The sequence below is a fragment of the Hippoglossus hippoglossus genome, chromosome 3 (assembly GCF_009819705.1).
Source record: "Hippoglossus hippoglossus isolate fHipHip1 chromosome 3, fHipHip1.pri, whole genome shotgun sequence".
Taxonomy (NCBI): Eukaryota; Metazoa; Chordata; class Actinopteri; order Pleuronectiformes; family Pleuronectidae; genus Hippoglossus; species Hippoglossus hippoglossus.
Window position 1 is genome coordinate 5,323,027 of NC_047153.1, and position 18,495 is coordinate 5,341,521.

At 41.1% G+C, this 18,495-nt stretch overlaps 1 protein-coding gene across 2 annotated transcripts in view; it reads right to left on the reverse strand.

The window, feature by feature from the left end:
• Positions 1-314: 314 nt before the first annotated feature.
• Positions 315-18,495, reverse strand: part of LOC117759140 (CD151 antigen-like) — an 18,817-nt gene continuing 636 nt past the window's right edge. Inside the window, exons 2-9 of one of the 2 annotated variants that reach the window (XR_004613430.1) lie at positions 15,310-15,394; positions 11,401-11,592; positions 5,458-5,532; positions 2,968-3,072; positions 1,945-2,103; positions 1,643-1,729; positions 766-1,513; positions 315-709 (exon numbers count right to left, since the gene is read on the reverse strand). Coding sequence is in view for 1 of the 2 variants with exons in the window: in XM_034581079.1 (XP_034436970.1) it covers positions 1,454-1,513; positions 1,643-1,729; positions 1,945-2,103; positions 2,968-3,072; positions 5,458-5,532; positions 11,401-11,592; positions 15,310-15,393 (762 nt within the window). In the remaining variant the exon portion in view is untranslated. Of the gene's footprint in view, positions 1,514-1,642; positions 1,730-1,944; positions 2,104-2,967; positions 3,073-5,457; positions 5,533-11,400; positions 11,593-15,309; positions 15,395-18,495 lie in introns of both variants that reach the window. The other variant, XM_034581079.1, reaches the window with a different exon arrangement.

Genomic DNA, 18,495 nt, shown 5'->3' on the forward strand with positions numbered 1-18,495 from the left:
CACTAATGCACCTGTAAGCTGGTGCCAATTGTGTCAGGGCCACTGGTTACAGGCACATGGTTTCTCTTAACACAATAATGGTTTATTTGGGCAGTTTTTTGGGATGACTTGACCTGGTGAGTGAAGGACAGTCGCTCAGCGTTTGTGCAGCGCTGCCGTTTAAAGTTATTAAAAATGACGGAACCGCTGCTGCCTCTTGTTTAGTAACGGCTGCTCGACAGCTGGGAAAGAAGCACTGCAGAGACAGAGTGAAGTGTTGACTGATGTTTATTCAGAGTAAAATAAATCCCTGGATTATCACAAAGACAAAGAGATACAGCAGATTAATTTAATGTCGTCTTTGAGGCACACGGGATAAGATAATTTTACCGACAGTGAGAAACTCATCTACTAACACGTGTCTTGTTAAATACAAAATAATACATATTCATGGTCTATTGGAAAGTGAACTAAATCTTCATTTAGGAAAACAATCTAAAAAAGAGAGGCATCAGTAGAATAAGGCTGGAAGAGAAACAGTAGGTCCTCACAAAAAGTTACAGTCGACAACTTTGGCATAAACCCCTCGTGTAAAAAAAAAGGTAAAAACACAAACATGAACTTTCTAATGAGCACTATCAGTGGCACTGCTTGTATGTGTCATTAACACAATCACAACATCACTTCATTAACAGAGAAGCAATAGAGAAAATGGCACTGACTTGTGAACCTGCACGTTCTCAGACAATCGTAACAGGTTAGTGTAAAACATGACGATACACTGACATGACACTGGGAAGAATCATAAGGCATCAAACTGGTATAATCGCTCAGAAGAATGCACATCAGGTGTTGGAGAAAATCATCGTTTACAAAGTATAAAAACTAACAATTAAAAAGTTTAAAAGGCCGCGATCGAACACAGATAGACACTGCTTGAGTTTATGTGAAAACTAAATGTTTCAGTAGAAGAAGACCCGTGATGTGGGTTGGTGGAAACTTGCTGCTGGGAGAGAAGTTGCTGCTGCTGCGACCAGGATTAATAATTTCTGCAAAGTGCCAGTTTAACTCCATTGATCTTTACACCACCACCCTCTCTCTGGTGTCACACTAGACCCACACATATCAAAGTACATCAAGGGAATCAGAGTGGAAGAAAACTACAATGTTTTAACACAATGAGTTACACAATCTTGTGTTGTAACTCTCATCAGTTTCTCTCAGAGGCTTTTCCTCACAGCGCTTGTGGAGCAGAGACAGTAATTTAAGTGCCTAATTACTTCAAGAAACCTTGTAGTGTTCTTCCACCCTTTGTTTACCGAGAGGAGATCTTCTGATGTACGATGGGATCCCTCGCCAACTTTCTCCTCCCCCTGAGTGCACGGCAAAGAAAAGAAGCTATGGGCTGTTTGAGTGTAGCGCGCGGTGATGAAGTTACCTCCGTCACCCACACACTTCTCTTCTGTTGCTTCTCTCAGTACGGCTCTGCCTTTAGACTTCGGTATAGGCAGCATGTAAACACCATCCCGATGATCTGGGGATTGGAGTGAAGGAAGGAAGGAAAACACAATTTAACAAAAAACCTGCAATCTCGATGGATGCACTGTGCATTTATTCAGTCTCTAGTTACGTGATGAAAAAGTGGAGATTGCTCTTTGCTCACCTGTACGCAGGCAATTCCGACACCGACCGCTCCAATGATCTTCAGGTGGTCCAGGATGAATTTCTCCAGTTGAGTGATGCAGCCGCCCTAAATGAAAAGCAAAGTCTCGGCTTCATGTTGGAGTCTCACTGCAAACAAATGCTATGTATACACCTCACATATGTACTTGTCCCAGTGCTGCTCTTACACCAAAAAGAAGTCTATTCTAAGACTCTGAGACATGACAGAAATACAGATAAGGTGGTGGAATCTCAACCCCGCCGACACCCAGCATCACTCTTCATCCCTCTTCATCCTCTCACCTCCACCTTGTAGATGTTGGACGGGTGGCTCCTGCGGCCACACAACTCAGTTTGAGTCTTGCAGCAGCTGTCAGGCACCTCCCTGTAGTCGGAGTCTCTGGAGCGGATCCAGATGCTCGCGGCCCAGTCGGATGAATTGTTGCTCCCACAGCACTTGAACTGACACGGAAGACGAGAGGAAAACATATTTTAGCTTCACAGGTAGTTGGAAGAGTTGAAACAAAAACCACGAAACATTAGAAAACCGTTTTATACCAACAACTATACTTTACTAAATCAAAGAGAATTAAAACCCAGTTTAATTTGTACAAGTGGAAGTTTGCGTGTTTAGATTGGTGCACTTTAGATGTGATTCAGAGCCAGAAGAGCTGCTTCCAGTCAGATAAGCTAACTGGCTGCAGAAAAAAAAGGAGGCCATCGATCCTCTCACCGACAGTAACTTGTCAGGAAAGCGAACAAGCTTTTTTTAGCAAAAAGATAAACTATTCCTTTAAAACGTGAAAGTGCAGAAAGTCCAAACAAATGGCTGGAAATGGTCCAGAATAAAAAGTTAAGAACAGTATAAAAAAGAAAAGTATAAAAAACAAATGCCGACATCTGATAGCCGGGGGCTTTTCAAACTCGGAAACCCGAGCATTAAATATAAACCAACTACACCTCAGATTTATCAATTTTTCTTTGTGTGCTGTCGACTGGTGTGAGCCGAAGAGATGGAAAATACAGCAGAGAACAGAAAAGTCCATTAAGCTTCAGTCAGAGGGACGACAATCGGATTTGTTTTGACTCACCCCATCATCAAAATCTCTAATCTGATGGGATGATAGGTTTCCAGTGAACAAGCCACATTTGGGTCCACGTGACTTTGATAAGACGCTCAGGTTAATTTATAATATGAAGCTGTGGAGGCCTAAAAACGTCCAATTTGCTTTTGGGTCAAAGAGGCTTACTGTAAAGAATAAATATCAGTTGTCGTCTAAGACTTTGTGCTGCAAAATGCAATTAACCGACCCTCCAGACACGTACCTCCTGCTGCAGCTTGTCCACAGCCCTGGTGATGCCTTCGTGGGACTTCTGTTGATATTTCTGGGTCATGGTGTCCCTCAGGTTCTGCTTCAGCTCCTCGTTCAACTGTTGACACACAGAAACGCAGACAAATGCATCAGCAGCCGGGTAGCAACCCCAAAAACCTTGAACACGACCATCAGTGATGTATTAGTGGCAACTGTTGATATTTCTACCGACGAGATTCATACGACACAGGATGTCATTGCTCTCTTGACAAAACACGTCATGGACAACAGCTCTGAGGTGGAGACGAGGACCAAAACCGGGGCGAAGACAGAACAAGTCTGTGTTTTTTTTTTTGTTCTCCAGACCAGTGGCAGACAACGCTCACTGGAGGAGTGGGAGGTCTGGGGGGGGCTCAGTTTCTATGGCAACAAGCCAGCTGGGGAACCACTGTAAATCAAAGCCTGAAGGAGATATCAAGGGAATGAATTATGAAGAGAGGGAATGGAGGACGGGGAGAGATGAGATGGGAGGTGATGATAAAAAGAGGAGAAAGAAGGGAGGAGGAGGCAGAGTTAAGCTTTTTATTTCACCTGTTGACAGTTTCTGCAGCGGTGTCGTGATAAAACAGCAATTCCAGGATTAAAATTGCTCAATAAGTGGAGACAGTAGTGGGGGGGGGGCACCATTATGGCTCTGCATTACCCAAATAGAAATAAAAGCATATACGAGTTCAAGTCTCCATTAAGGTGGTGGTTGCATGGCCATAAAAAATAATCAGGCCAGTATCTTTCAGCTGCAGAGTCACACAGATCTGCAGATCGTCCTTTATTGAGAAAGTAGCAGCAGCAGTTTACAAGTGTGTGTGATGACAGGTCAGCCTGCGCCATCTAGAGGCAAAGGAAGGTAGCAGCATCTGCCGTTTGGACACAGGTGCCACCTGAAGATTATGACTGATACACCTGCAGGATTTTTCTTTTTCCTAACTGGAGTCATAATGCCCGGTGCAGGGATGAGAAACGAAGAGGCAGAATCCAGAATCCTTAAGGATGTTTTTGAACTGGGTTGTTTTAGTGGAGGAGGCTGAAACAGATTATATTATTATTATGATGATTTTGATGTGAAACCTCTCATATGCAAGACAGAAGCTACAAAGGCAGGTGGAGCACTTATTGGCTGCACGTGGAAAAAGTGCAATAATTATTACTCACTTTGCCTGAAGGAGGCAACACTGAGATGTTTACATGAGCAGGTGTAAACTGCTGCTGCCGTCACTTTCCTTTATAAAAAGGTGGAGGAGGTTGTAACATGCCCCCCCTCGTGAAGAATCTGCAGCTTGTTAATTGTGAATAAGTGTTTGTGGGGGAGTTACAAGCAGGTTCCGTGAGGTGTTTGGCATCTGGGAAAAATGCAAATGCACAGTTTTCCTCAACTTATCACTAGAGAAAGAGAAATAATAAGAAAGGAGGAAGAACAGAGGAAGAGGAGTGGCGTTAAGAGATTTTAGCAACGCTCTTCGGAAGCGAGTAAAGGAGAGACAGATTTAGGAAGCAGGACAGAGCTGTGGAGCTCAGCGACTGCTTGTGTTCACAGTGGTGTATTATGAATGAGGCAGTTATAAAGATATCACTGCACCTCTAGACTGAGAAAAGTCCTGTTGCCGAGCTACAAGCACAGCAGGCTTTAGTACCATAGTCAGGGAGGGACCGGTACTGGTGGAGAGCAATGTCAAGTTAATATTGCACAAGGAGAAAAGGGCCTGATTTGTAGCTACTTGCAGTGCAGACTGTAGAAGTGAGAATGTGAATGTGGCAGTAAAACAGCTCAGGCTTAGTTTTGCTTTTACAATAAACTACAGTGAATTAGAAAATAATCACATACAGAGTTTTATCCCTTTTAATCATTAACCTGTATGACTAGAGTCTTTTAATCTTTCTTTCTTTGGTGAGAGAGAGCAGCTCCGTCTGTCTACACCAGTTGAGAAAAAATCTAAATATGTTTTTAAATGAATCTGACACTGTGCATTCAGCCTTGTTATGTGAACGACTGGAGGCATTTTTCGTTCCATTTGGACTAAATGTAGCACGAGTAATATTGCCGGTCTGATATTTGTATTTTTAATGTGCCGTCTCATATTTACTCCCTGAGATCTCATTTGTCATGCTGGTTCTGTCTCCGTTCAAATTACATGCCATCGCCACGTGGGAAACTGAAAGTGTTGCGTGTGTTTTATTACAACACTTTCAACTACGTGCTCAGATTAGGTTGCATGAAATATTTGTTGAGGATGCTCTGTTGATTTAGTACATCAGTAGTGGACATAGTAACATTACCTTTGAGATTCACACACAATAAATCCTGGGTGTCAGATTTTAAATGATGCTTTTTGTCAATTGAAAAAATGTTCAGCCGCTCCTTCAAACGTATCATGATGCATTGTACAGTACATTTAAATATACTATTCCTTCAATGGGACCAGGAGGGGGGGGGGGGGGGGGGGGTTACCTGCTGGTAGTAGATGTACGCCAGGACGCCGGACAGGATCTCCAACAGGAAGATACACAGCAGCAGGACAAAGTACTGTGGACAAGGGGAACAACAGAGGAGAGAAAATACAGTCAATGGATTCTTAATGTGATGAAACAGATGAAACAGTTTTTAAAGTCAAGGTAGTTTGAACAAAATATAAACAAGACAGCAGCTAAGGGTGATGAGAGTGAGCCAAAACTGTAAAGCTGCAACTGGACGGCTAAACGATGTAAACCTCCAAGGTTAGCATGAGGCAGACGTGCAAAATGTTAAATCAATGAGCATAAGAGAAGAGAACTAAGAGAATACAAATCTTTTTTAACTTTAAATACTGAAAGATGCAGAATTGTCTAACAAGTTGTCAAAAAAGACAGTTGTACAATTTTGTACATTAATAAAACCACACACGTTTCTGATGTAGTCAAATACAACTGCACCAAGTAGAGCCTTAAAAAAGCGTTTTTTAAAACTTGGATTTGCAAACCTGATGTTCTGGATTGCTTTACAGTGGACATGTGTAAGTGATAAACTGGAACCAGCAGGGTTTATTACATGTAGACATTGTTCAGCACACAAAAAGCAGCAGTTAGGTCAAGCACATTGACATAAAACTCTTCTGTGCATTTTATGGTTTCTAATCATTCTCAGCTTTTTTTTGCTCCAAGTCAGTTTATTAAATCCTGAAACTACAAAAACTTTGAGTAAGTGCTCAGGGGCACATCCCACCGGCTGATTCATGACCAGACTCAGGAGTTAGAGGGAAGGTCAGTTTTTCATGAACTGAAGAAGAGAGGAGATTTTAATCGCACCAAAACCTTGACCCAATTTCCTCCGGCCTGCTGCTATCAGAGGGTGAAAATTAGCCCGGTAATGTGGATGTGGTCTTTGATTTGATAGCTTGGTCTGATTAGATCTCTGAGTGGCTCTGGGTCTGAATGCTGAGAGGACTCAGATGCTTCGTGATGACGTGTTGAAGGTTCGAAGAGAAGCAGGACAACAGAGGAAGGACACAAAGATCCCAAAATTGACTTCTTGTGATACTAAAACTAGGTTTTATGTTTGATGATCCTGTGCTCTCACTGTGCTCCTCGATCTAGCAACACCTGTCCATTAAGTGAAAGTTCCTTCAAATGACCAAAAGCACAACGATGATACCTTTGAATCAATTTGGTGTCCTGCATAGAATTAGCCCCAAAAAAGGCCTCTACATTTGCAACAACTATGAACACTTAATTTCCAACAATATTGGACATTACGACCTATCTGTGACAAAGTGTAACTTGGCCTTTAGGCTTGTTGCATACTTCCCTCTGTAGCCTCCACAATGTGCACTCACAAACCTCTGCAGTTATGCAATCATGGCCGGCAAGCGACTCTTCAAATTTGAGTCATGATTTCCCCCCTGTTGGTAACTGGCTCTTTGGTCTGTGGGTCCCCCCCGACACAACCACTTTCTCTTCCAAAGCACAGATAGCTAAATAACCATGGTGTAAAATATAAGAAGAAAGAGGAAGCAAGTAGAAAACAACACACAAGATTTACAACGCTGAAACGGAGCCAGTGTACAAGTTTCAACAAAGATATATCACACCACAAACTAGGTCCACTGAGTGAATACAAGTCCGTAACAGCACCACACTTAGGTTCTGCAGCTTTTTGTACTCTCCCTATTACACACACACACACACACACACACACACACACACACACACACACACACACACACACACACACACACACACACACACACACACACACACACACACACACACACACACACACACACACACACACACACACACACACACACACACACCTTCTTCTATTTTAACCATCACATCTAAACCCCTAACCCTTACCCTAACCTAATTGCAACCCAACCCCTAAAAGATGGAAAAGGTCCTAAAGATGACGAGGAGACACACACATACACAAACATGCAGCCACTGCAGACTGCACTTCTCTGGGTCTGCTCCCATTATACCTATGTACAGTATTTGCATAATGCAGAACATCTATTTCCATCCCAAATGCCTGTGCAGAAATTGGAAGAAGGGCTTTTGTGTATTCTGCACCTGCCGTATGGAAGATGCTGGAGAAGGACTTGAATCTCAAAGAAATCTTTAAAACTACAAGTTAAATATTTCTTAAGATGTCGTTGATATTAACTTGCCCTTCTACAAAGTGGAAATCTTGAAATGCTCTTTTCAATTTGGTCTTTTTTTGTGTTTTCTGTCTGCAGCTTTGTGCTTTTGTGTTCTGGCTCTTCTTAGAAAAATAGATTCTCCAGCTCGATGTACCTTTCCTTGATAAATAAAGGTTCAATAAAATGTTGTCCATCTTCTACAATCTCTTGCAGCCTCGATGACAGGTGAGCCGTGGCTGTAATCTCAACTCTTCAAGCTGCACCATGAATTCAAACAAGAAACACACAGGTGAGTTCACTTTCTTCACAGTTGCACACAGACACAAACATCCTCAACCTGGTATTAGTTGTTATTCATCACCATGTAGAAATCAATGAGCAGTGAACTTGGTAAATATCCTTTTTCACACAACACTGAGCAGAGCTTTATGTCTCACTCCTTGTTGAATCGTGACAGATTGTCCTCAAATAACTGTGCTGCTGAATAAATGCTCGAGGTTCATGAGCAATGGTCATAAGAGAAGTCATGAAAGACTCATCGGGTTGAAGAACAGACCGGCTGCGAGCGGATCAGCATGACAGCAGGGAACCACGAAGCAGCGATCGCTGTGACCTTTGCCTCTGCTCGCAGGTCTGCCAGTCTGGTGCCTCAGATAAATACCCTCCAGGGCAAAGAGACAGAGGAAACTAATACAGTTAAATAAGAGGAAACTAAATTCAATTAAATGGGGAAAATATTGAGATGCTGAGAGGCACAGACTTTGTGAGTATTTGTCCTTATATGTGGCATTGAGTATATTCCTTACAATCAAGTAGTGGTGCTTTTCTGTATTTTATATATCCATTTAAACTAAATACTTTATTAAACTGAATAAACATGACTGCTCCCAAAAAGTGAAGCCAAACTATCTCGATGAACACCTAATCATGCACCCTGTTAATGGATGGGACATGTGCTAGATTAAAAAGTCAAAATGCACGTCAAATACATTTTAGGTGGTTCTTATCACACCGATGTTTGTTCAAGCTCAACATTAAGTTAGTAGAGAGAGGAAGTGAAGACATTTTGTCCATCTATATATACACAGTCTATGATTGGACCAAACAAGAAACTGGTGATGTTGCTTTGGGCCTGAGAAAATCAACTGCCAGATGCAGCCCTGCTCTAAATAAAAAGTTTAAGTTTAATTTGTGTATTTATTTATCCATTTCTAGCTTTTTGTTGAGTGAGACAGGCAGAGAGAAATATAAATAAAGACAAAAGGAAGATAAAAACATAACATTACAGCTGTAGAGATGAAGTAAAAGATATGTAGAGAGAGAGAGAGAGAATGAGAAAGAACCAGAGAGAAAAGGCAAAGCACGGACTGAGACAAACTCCGACTCGTCCAACACATCCGGTCCGACTGCATGAAGTCACTTTCTCCACAGGTGGATCCAGCCTCTGTTAGGACTGTTTTCCATGTGGCTCTTTGTCATTTGGAAGGAAAAACTCTCTCCCTCCTCTCCCCCGGTCAATTACGCTGTTCTGTCGCTCTTCTACAAAGCAGACGCACACCCCCCCCTCTTCCAGTAAGAGAGTTTCCTCTTTTTTTTGTTTCTTTGTCTATCCGACCTCTCTCTCACACCATGTACAGATCATCTCTGATATAAAGTGTGATACGTCCTTCCCTTTAATCAGCAAACAGCTGCACAGAGTTTATTTCCACCTCACAGCTGCTGATGTTACGGCCGCATAAGCTTTATTTTGTGGTGGAATTTGTTGACCTTTTGGTTACGGGACACTGTTGCCAATCACCGCTGCTCTTTCGTGTACTTCCAGTAGTTACCAGGCACTCAACACATACAGGAAAACAATTAATCTACCCCCCCACCCCACCCCTCCTCCTCCTCCTCCGCCCTTATGTTTGCCCTCTTTAACAATTTCGATAGCATCTCTCCTTGCTGACAAGTTCATTCCTTCACTGTGATTCATCGCCCTAATCTCGGCTCTTCAGGATGCGCAGAGCGTTTCGAATCTACTACACAACACCGAGGAGAGGAGGTGGTGCGCACATCTCGATTTACACACAACTGCTGAGTCACAAATCAAATAGTCTGGACAAAGTGAGAGCTTACAGAACACCGATCTATAGACCTTTCAATTATGTTTTAAAGACTCGAAAAAAAAACACACATAGGCTGCCCGGGGAATCTGCTGTCAGATACTGATAGTACAGAGATACCCTACATGTGCAGTATACCCCAATCAGACAATGCAATCAGACAATGCTAACTTTTTTATATTGTAATAACTAGTGCAGTGGTTGTTCTTAACCTGCCTATTTGAAAGTTCAGTGACGGACCCAGAACACAGAGCCCTGAACTGCAGAATCAGTGGTTGTGAATGCAGTGTTGTTATGATCGACATCACTTACATTGATGAGTATAACGTTGCTAAAGAACACCGGTCGCAAATATTCAAAATTCGAAATATATTAATATTCAAAGTATCGGTCGTCCAAATCGCACAAAATTTGACATTTCCAGTTTATTGGGCGAATAAAAGACGTTTTGTTTTTTTAAACGAGAAAGGGTAATTAAATGTGGCCTTAATTGTGTTGGTGCAGCGGGTACAGAAATGTCTAAACTCATTGTTCTCTAGAACCTGCTTACTATACTAAATAAAACCTACATTTAATATATAATAAGTATGTATAAGTATAATAAGTATGACTGTGGGTTCTGGCCGTATTTTAACACCTGCCTTTTCTCAAGCTGAAAATATCTGGCTGAGCCGAATTCTTGTGGATTCCGCTGAAAACTGGATAATGGCAAGGATGACGCACGATCTGGCAAAGCTTGTGAGGCAGAAACATTTGAGTGGTGCCAACAGTGATGTCCCTGTATAAATTCAACATGTTGAAATGTGTGGTTGAAGGCCAGAGAAGTGTGTGTGTGTAGTGTGTGTAGTGTTCCTGTCTGTGTGTGTATTTCGAGCTGCCATGCAGGTGTCTCTGCTGGAAAAACCTGAGCTCTGTCTGTGTTCAGCATGTGTCAAATCAAAATGAGAGACGTGCTGTCTCCTGTGAAGTTGGTGTTTTGTCTGACGGCAACCTTGGCCTGTATTGTTTCTCAGCACCTGTGCGTCTGGCACCAAAATGTCCTTCTAACAAACTCATTATTTCCGAATGTCGTGTATTGTCCACATTTACTTTTTGGCTTAAACTAAATCCGTTCCTAAGCCAAGAATGACCTCAGTGAACAAATAAATTAATGAGCATCCTCCTGAAGAACAACCTGAATGAACTCCGTGACATTTCGTGTCTCTCCTATTATCACCATATGTGAAAAAGAGGCTGGAGAAAAATGGGGCATAACAATTGGGAGTTTACAACCTAGTGTGATATGTTAAACTGTATAACAGGCAGAAAATAACAAGCCTTTGTGATACAGAAGCAGTAATTTCCTGACCAGCATGGACAACATTTCAGAAAAGAACATTCCCCGGTAATATTAGATTAACTGAGGTTAAGCTGCATGTTAAAAAAATTATTCAAGCAAGACTAATTAATGCCACCGCTGACAAACGTAATAGCTATCACTAAAAACTGGTATATCTGGCTTCTCGCCCAACAACAGGTGATCACAGATCTAACCTGAGTCTATGAGCTCGAGATGTTTTGCTTACCAATGATTCCCACTATGTTTGGTTCGATTTTGTTTAGGTTTCTCAGCCTGAGTGACTTGTGTTACACACACTTGGATTTCTCAACCCTGACGTGATCTCTTACCACTCGCAGCAGCCTCCTCTCCTCCTTGAAGGTGGCGCAGCAGCCCAGCACGCCTGTTACCATGACGATGGCTCCAGCCAGGACCAGTATGTAGGCGGAGGCAGCGTAGGTCTTGGAGGAGAGAAGGCTGATGTAGTCGCTCTTCTCCACCAAGGTCCAAACACCCACCGCCATCACAATGCCCCCTGCCACCTGGGAGGAGAGCACGTGATTAGAGCAGAAACACGACTGTGGTTCCTGAAACAGGATTTAAATGATTTAATATGAAACTAAGCTTCAAAGCGATGAAGGAGGAGCCTGAAATTAAAGCCTAATGGTCGCCACACAAGATAAATCGAATCTAGAATCAGTTCATGCTGCAATATTACTGTGAATGAACCAAAAAGAGCTGCTCAGGTGCCATTAGGTGATGACTGAGCTTTTTCAGCGTCACAAATTAGAGGATTTGCTGCTTTTCTTTGTCCTGAATGACAACAAATGTAATATTTGTGTGTGTTTGACTGTTGGTCAGACAAAACAAACTAGCCCCTCATTAGATCACTGATCTCCAGATCTCATATCCTGCCCCCCGGTCACTTAGGTCTCCCCTCACATCAACTCCTTTCACTCCCCCTGTCTCTAAGAACTAAAGAAGACCAAGCTTTTCTCTGTTGCTGCTCCTAAACTCTAAAATAACCTCCCATCCCACCTTAGGTCTTTTTATAATTATCATATAATATAATTTAAAAACCTTCCTTTTTAATCTTGCTTTTAATTCAGCCTGATTCTGTCTTGTGGTTCCGTTAATTTATCTTTTCTCGTCTCATTTACTTTCACCTTGTGTGTCTTTTATTGCATCTTCCTCTCACACTGTTTTTATTTTCTATTCATCCATTTGCTGTGTTTGAAAAGCACTTTGGCTCAACTCCTGTTGTTTTTAAACGTGCTATATAAATAAATCAGATTTTATGTGATTGAATTTTTTTGGGGGGTGTTAAGAATTGAAATAAGAAAATTATCAGATTAATTGATCAATAAGATAAAAGGTAGTTGCCCGCACTTTTACTTTTTCAACACCAGCCAGTTGGGAAAATTCACTTTAAAATGTTTTGAGATGCAGGACTTTAACTCTACACAGCAACCATATGGTCTCAAATCTGAGGACTTATTATAAGCCCACAGGAAGGACTGACTGTAATCAAAAACAAACATAAAAAAATAAAAATCTATGCTTCAATCCATCAAATGAATACTTTCATAGTCCAGCTTTATCTAAGCCATCGGTTGAAGTGAATAGGAGGTAAATCAAATCAAGACGATATATTACTACGAGGAGTCAGCAGATGGTGCAGCTCTGCTACAGAAATCTGTCATCCTGCCAAAGCCGTCAATCTAACTGCCTGACTAATTCAGATTTAATGTTTAAGGCAAGAGGACGACCACAGAAACTAGACACTGACTCAGACTGCACCACACCCAGAGAGAGAGAGAGAGAGAGAGAGGAGAGAGGAGAGAGAGAGAGAGAGAGAGAGAGAGATTCCAATTAAAACTCTTAAGTGACTACTTTACAGGACCAGTAATAAGCTATATAACCGTCTGTTCTTTTTTTAAATGTATATTATTGCCTGATAAAACAGCAGACTTCACATTAACTTGATGTTAGAGCCGTGCAGCCTGTAAAAGTCAGGGATCCTCAGTGTTTTTCATCATAACTGCCTGTCACCACCTGAGAGGTGAACAGTTCCACCCTGACGTGAAGAGGTGTGTTGGTGCTCAATCAAAACTACAGGAGGTTTTTAAACGAGTCCAGATCTTTTTTTAACTTGACATATATAAAAGTGACACTATTTCACAATATTTGTTAAAACTTTTCTCAAATAAAAGCCTCTCACAACGTTTTACAACCATCTTGCTTCCTGAATAAAACATAATGACCCACTAACAACAGAATCAAGTGTCCGAACGTGGTTCAGTCGTTGCAGTAACTAAGACGTGTGGTGAACACGACGCTCGGTTGCGTCTGTAGCTGCTGTTAAACCTGAATGAGACACATGAATTAGTGAACCCTGTCCAAAGGTGATTGAGAGATTCCACAAGGGAAATCCAAACTGTGGTGACCCCTGGTGGCAGCAGGTGGTAACGACGGCAACCTTTGAAAGTTAAAAGGACCATGAAGTGAATGAGATGTTATTTCAGTGCATTTTCTGGTTCATAAGGCAAACATGTGCATTTGGGAAAATACTGAATATGTGTCATCTATCAGCTGGATGACACTTTTCAATGTCCTCGTGCACAAATGTGTGTGCACATGTACTTCATTATTCTGCATTTTATTTTATTATGAACATTGCTGACACAAGAAATATTTTGTTTTGATTGTATTGCACTGCGCTGTTGGCTCAAAGTTATCTCCTTGGCCTTGATAATAATAACAAACACAGCAGATAGCAAGTTTATTTTAAATAATAATTATAATTCTTATGTAGAACGCAGCTGTTGTGATCTTAAAAATGTAAAAATAATCATAAAGGAGGAACATATGATACCCTGTACCCTATTATGAACATTATACAAATCAATCAATCATATTTATTTACTTATTTACTCACTTTTTTAAAACTCAATCTGGTGTTAAAAAACTCATAAAAACAAACAGTGCATCAATAGTCAACAGGACATCGTGACCATATGTTGCTCCTGAGGTAAATGAACAGCTGTTATTCAGCAAATTACTTTATGGAACTGCAGTGTGTTCATTTAGTTTAGTCCAGAAACACCAGGTTTGCCATTTACATGCAGCTACACTAAAGAATTTTTAAATGATCTCACAATCTCACGCAAGTCAACGACCTGGTCCTGAAAGATCCATCTATCTGTATCTCTGGGGTTTGTCTCAGTGCTGCTTATCTGCCAATTTGAGAGCGATCTGATTCTGTCAGACAGATGATTATACGAATATATGAACATATGGGCCGAGCTGTAAGTGAGATCTCACGCTGAGAACGAGACACCGACAGTACGGCTGCTTCACTGGTGTCTCACTCGTATTGTACATCACACAGCCGAGTCATAAAACCAGTTATTTGTAGAGGTTATTGAAAGTTTTGAGGAATTCAGCTTTGAATGCAGCTTCTGTGTGAAAGAATGCAACTTGGCTTTGATTCTATGAAGTGGAAACGCAGCAGGCCTTTATCTATTGCCAGAATAAAAATGCTTTGTTGACTGGTTCGGAGTTTTATCAGCTGACTTTTCCATTTCATAATATGGAAATATGTCAATTGAGGACAGGCATAGTACGTGTATTACTTTCCTTTTAATAAGGATATTTTATAGTTTGTCAGAGATGAGATTAGTTTCTCTGTTTCATTGAGTATTGTCCTGGAAATTTCCCCCTCACATAACCTCTTTCTCCTTCAGCTAGTCTCACATACCTCTTTGGAACAAATGGCTCATTCCAGAAAGCTCTTATCTGGTGTTCCTTCCCTCCCTATGACATGTAGAGAAGCTACCTGCTTCATCTCAGGTCATTTCTCTCATTTTAAGTCGGTAGTAGTGACTTAGTTTCTTATCGACTCCCTGACAGTGAGCTGTGAAGAGCTCTGGGTTGATCCTTGTTTGCTCTTTAGTTTCACATTCCCACCACAGTTTGTGTTTCTTGCCCAGTCCGACTTCTTTTCAGACTCGCTGTGTTCAAAGATCCCAGCAATTAACTTGGTGATAAAATGTTATAAGGCATGACCAAATCAAAAAGATAAATCAGGATGCAATTAAAGTTACGCAACCAGATTATAAAAGGTTGTAGGACACGCCTGCATTTTGGAAAAACTCCGCCCTAAACATGCAGGAGCTTGAGGAGCTCTTCAGACAAACTGAAGCACTTGTGAAGTCAAGTCCTTCGTGTTGGCTCAACTCTGCCCGACGGAAACTTACCCAGAAGAGAAAGTTGAACGTAAACAGGAGGTATTTCAGGCAGATGGTTCCACATTTTTCCTTTTTCTCTTCATAAGCCCCCATGCTGCGAAAGACAACAGATCTTAGGTCAGTTAGGACAAGGTTACTACAGTAAGAGATGCTTTCAATTCCTACAACACAATCAATACACAAAAACTGGTCAAGAGCTGAAATCTGTCACAAAGAAATGTGATGGTGAAGACAAATGTGACAAACAGACTCTTCTGATAACTGGAACCTTGTTTGTCTAGCATTTAAAAACTCGTGACACTGGCAAACACCTACGTTCATCACTAACTTATTTCGCCGATAGAGAAACAATGCTTTTTTTAAGTTCCTTGCAGCGTCAGAAAATACTTTTGTTGCAATTAAATATTTTCTAAAATTCGATCTCAACAAAATAATAAAAGAGAATAAAGAAATCACAGAAAATGTCTAAAGATTTAAAAGGGACAATTTATTCGTATTATCCAAGGTTCCTTCTCTCATTAAAACTTGGTAATAAGGAAAGTGATGTCTTCTTTTTGCCCCAAACCCAAATATATTCAAATTAAAGTCATATATGAATATAATGAAAAGCAGCCAAACCTCAAACCTGAGCAGCTGGAACAAGAAAAGTTACAGCTTCTCCTAAAAAAGAATTTAAACAATTGAATTTAATAAATGGCTGCAGTTTAATTAAATCAACTAATCAACTAATTGTTGCAGCTTTAAACTGGATGAAATCCCAGTGATTCTCTGACCATGTAAAAAAAACTTTAAGCTTAATTAAGTGCATTGAAAGCCGGTGATTTGCTTAGTAGACAAAGACTATAGGGCCCTAAATATATTGCTTGTGTGAGACCCTTTTACCAAATAAGATGTTACAGGGCTAATGGCGGCCGTGTGGGGGGGGGGAGTGAGCATCAGATCAGCAGTGTCGGCAGAATCAGTGAGCTGAGTTATTTCATGTGTACGCAGGGAGATCCATGACTAAGCACTGAGTAGGAGCTGAGAGTTCGCCAGCGGCTGGAAATTATACCCACCCGCCCCCCCGCTGCCTGGTACAAACATCCAAAATATTCTTATTTTTCTCCAGAGAATTCAATATTTTCCACAGCGTGCGTTTCGTAGATCGGATGAATGACAGTTCAGGTTGAACACAATTACTCGTACTTGGGCTGAATGATTAAAAAGTGTCATCGGTTTTCTTTGTAGAGGATTGAAAATAGATTTATCCCGACAATCTCTGTATTTAAACCACAGTAATTGACAGTGTTAAACCTTGATACCGTTTTTACAGTGTCGAACACGACTGCTGACTTTTAAAGATTTATAGACACAGACGTACAACACTTGCTTCTCGCTGCCTCTATCTCTGTTCCCTGAGTCTGACATCTTTCTTTCCAACCGCACAATTTTCTCGGCTGACTTGCCAGTCAAGCCCGGACTCGCCCTCCTCCTCGCCCTCCTCCTCCTCCTCCTCTGACTCCCTCTTATCAAACCCTCCTTCCCCTCCTGCTCCCCCACCTTCACGTACGCTACTGTCGCTCCAGACGAGTGCTCCGCATGAATGACTGAGTCTGTCTGGGCCCTCGTCTGTCGACCATCTGTTTTCCATGGACCCTCTTGGCGAGTTCCTGTTAATTAAATTTTCTAACGAGACTTTATTGACAACGCCATCTCTTACTTTTCAGAGCAGCTGAATCAATAGAGGTAACTTTCCGTTTAAAAAAATGTTTACAAGATTAAAATGGAAAGACACTACAGAAGGAGCGTCTCCTCTTCATGGAGAGTTTAACTTTGGAGAACTCTTGATCTTTATAATGCATCTTGTTAGCTCAGGATGTGTTGTCTTTACTCAAGGGCACATTAAACGAGACCGGTCCCTCTATCTCAGACTGTGGGACACACTCACCACCATTCACATTCAGTGAGTTAATGCCCCGTCTTATCTACTCAAGGAGATTACAGCAGTGAAATACTCGGAACAGGTCCAGGATATTCTTTATCGTGTACATAAGCAAACAGATTGTCGTGAGGGCTTCACACGTTACAGGTCAGTGAAGGTAGATGAAGCCTTTTCAGGCCTGTTGGGAGAGAAATGATCATTTACTGCCGCTTGTTGCACAAATCACCAGTTTTATATTATCAACCATGTATTTAACCATAGTTTCGGAAGCTCTTACTAAAATATTAACTATTGTGCAATGTCTTATCTACGATTGATCAATAATTCAACATAGAAGGAAAGTCAAAACGTGGAGCTGTCGCTGACTCGTGTGTTTAAGAGTCAAAGGAAATGTTTTAAAACTTTGGAGTTGAATGAACGTGAGGGAATTCCAGAGATTAGTTCCTGAACAGATTCATATTGGCAGAGGAGTTCCCTTAACCCTGCGTTTGCTTGACCAGACTTGGAAAAACAAGTGATCGGATTTACCTGTGTGAACACAACCTTTTATTTGATGTAGACAAAAGAAGTTCTGTATGAAGTGAGTCACGTTTTAAAGTACACATGAATCACATCTGTGTCACCTCAACACAATTCACCTGAGACACAGGAAGAACAGTCACACAGGAAACAGTCTGTCTGACTTTAACACTAATCATTATACTGTCTCTCGGTTACGTTTAAATAATTTACTTTAGGGGAAATAGTAAAATGTCCTGAAGGTGACATCTTCATGTTGTTTACTTTGTCTGATCAACAGTCCAAAAACTAAAATTTAATTGATTAACACACATTAGACAAAGATTAATTGATTCATTCACTTACAGCTGCTGCTCTAGAACAATAACACATTCTATTACGACTATAACATCTCTCAATTACTTTTGTAACATAGTTTGTTGTGATAAACATAGTTTGTATAAAGAAAATAGTGAAATATCTCAATCATAAGTGACCAATGCGACACTAAAACAGTTTACTTTGTCTAATTAACAGTGCGAAAACTACAATTGGCCAATTAACAGATATCAGACATAGAAATGCAACAAATCCTCAATCGATTAATTGATCGATCGACTTATGGTTGTTGCTTTGGACACAAAACTAACCACACTTCATGATTGTTATTGTTGAGCAGGTTGTGTCTATAAAAAGGGGAAAAGTTAACAATGCCTTTCTATTACAAATCCCAACTTGTGTCAGAGGTGGAGAGACCCCCTTGTGGTTTCGAACCC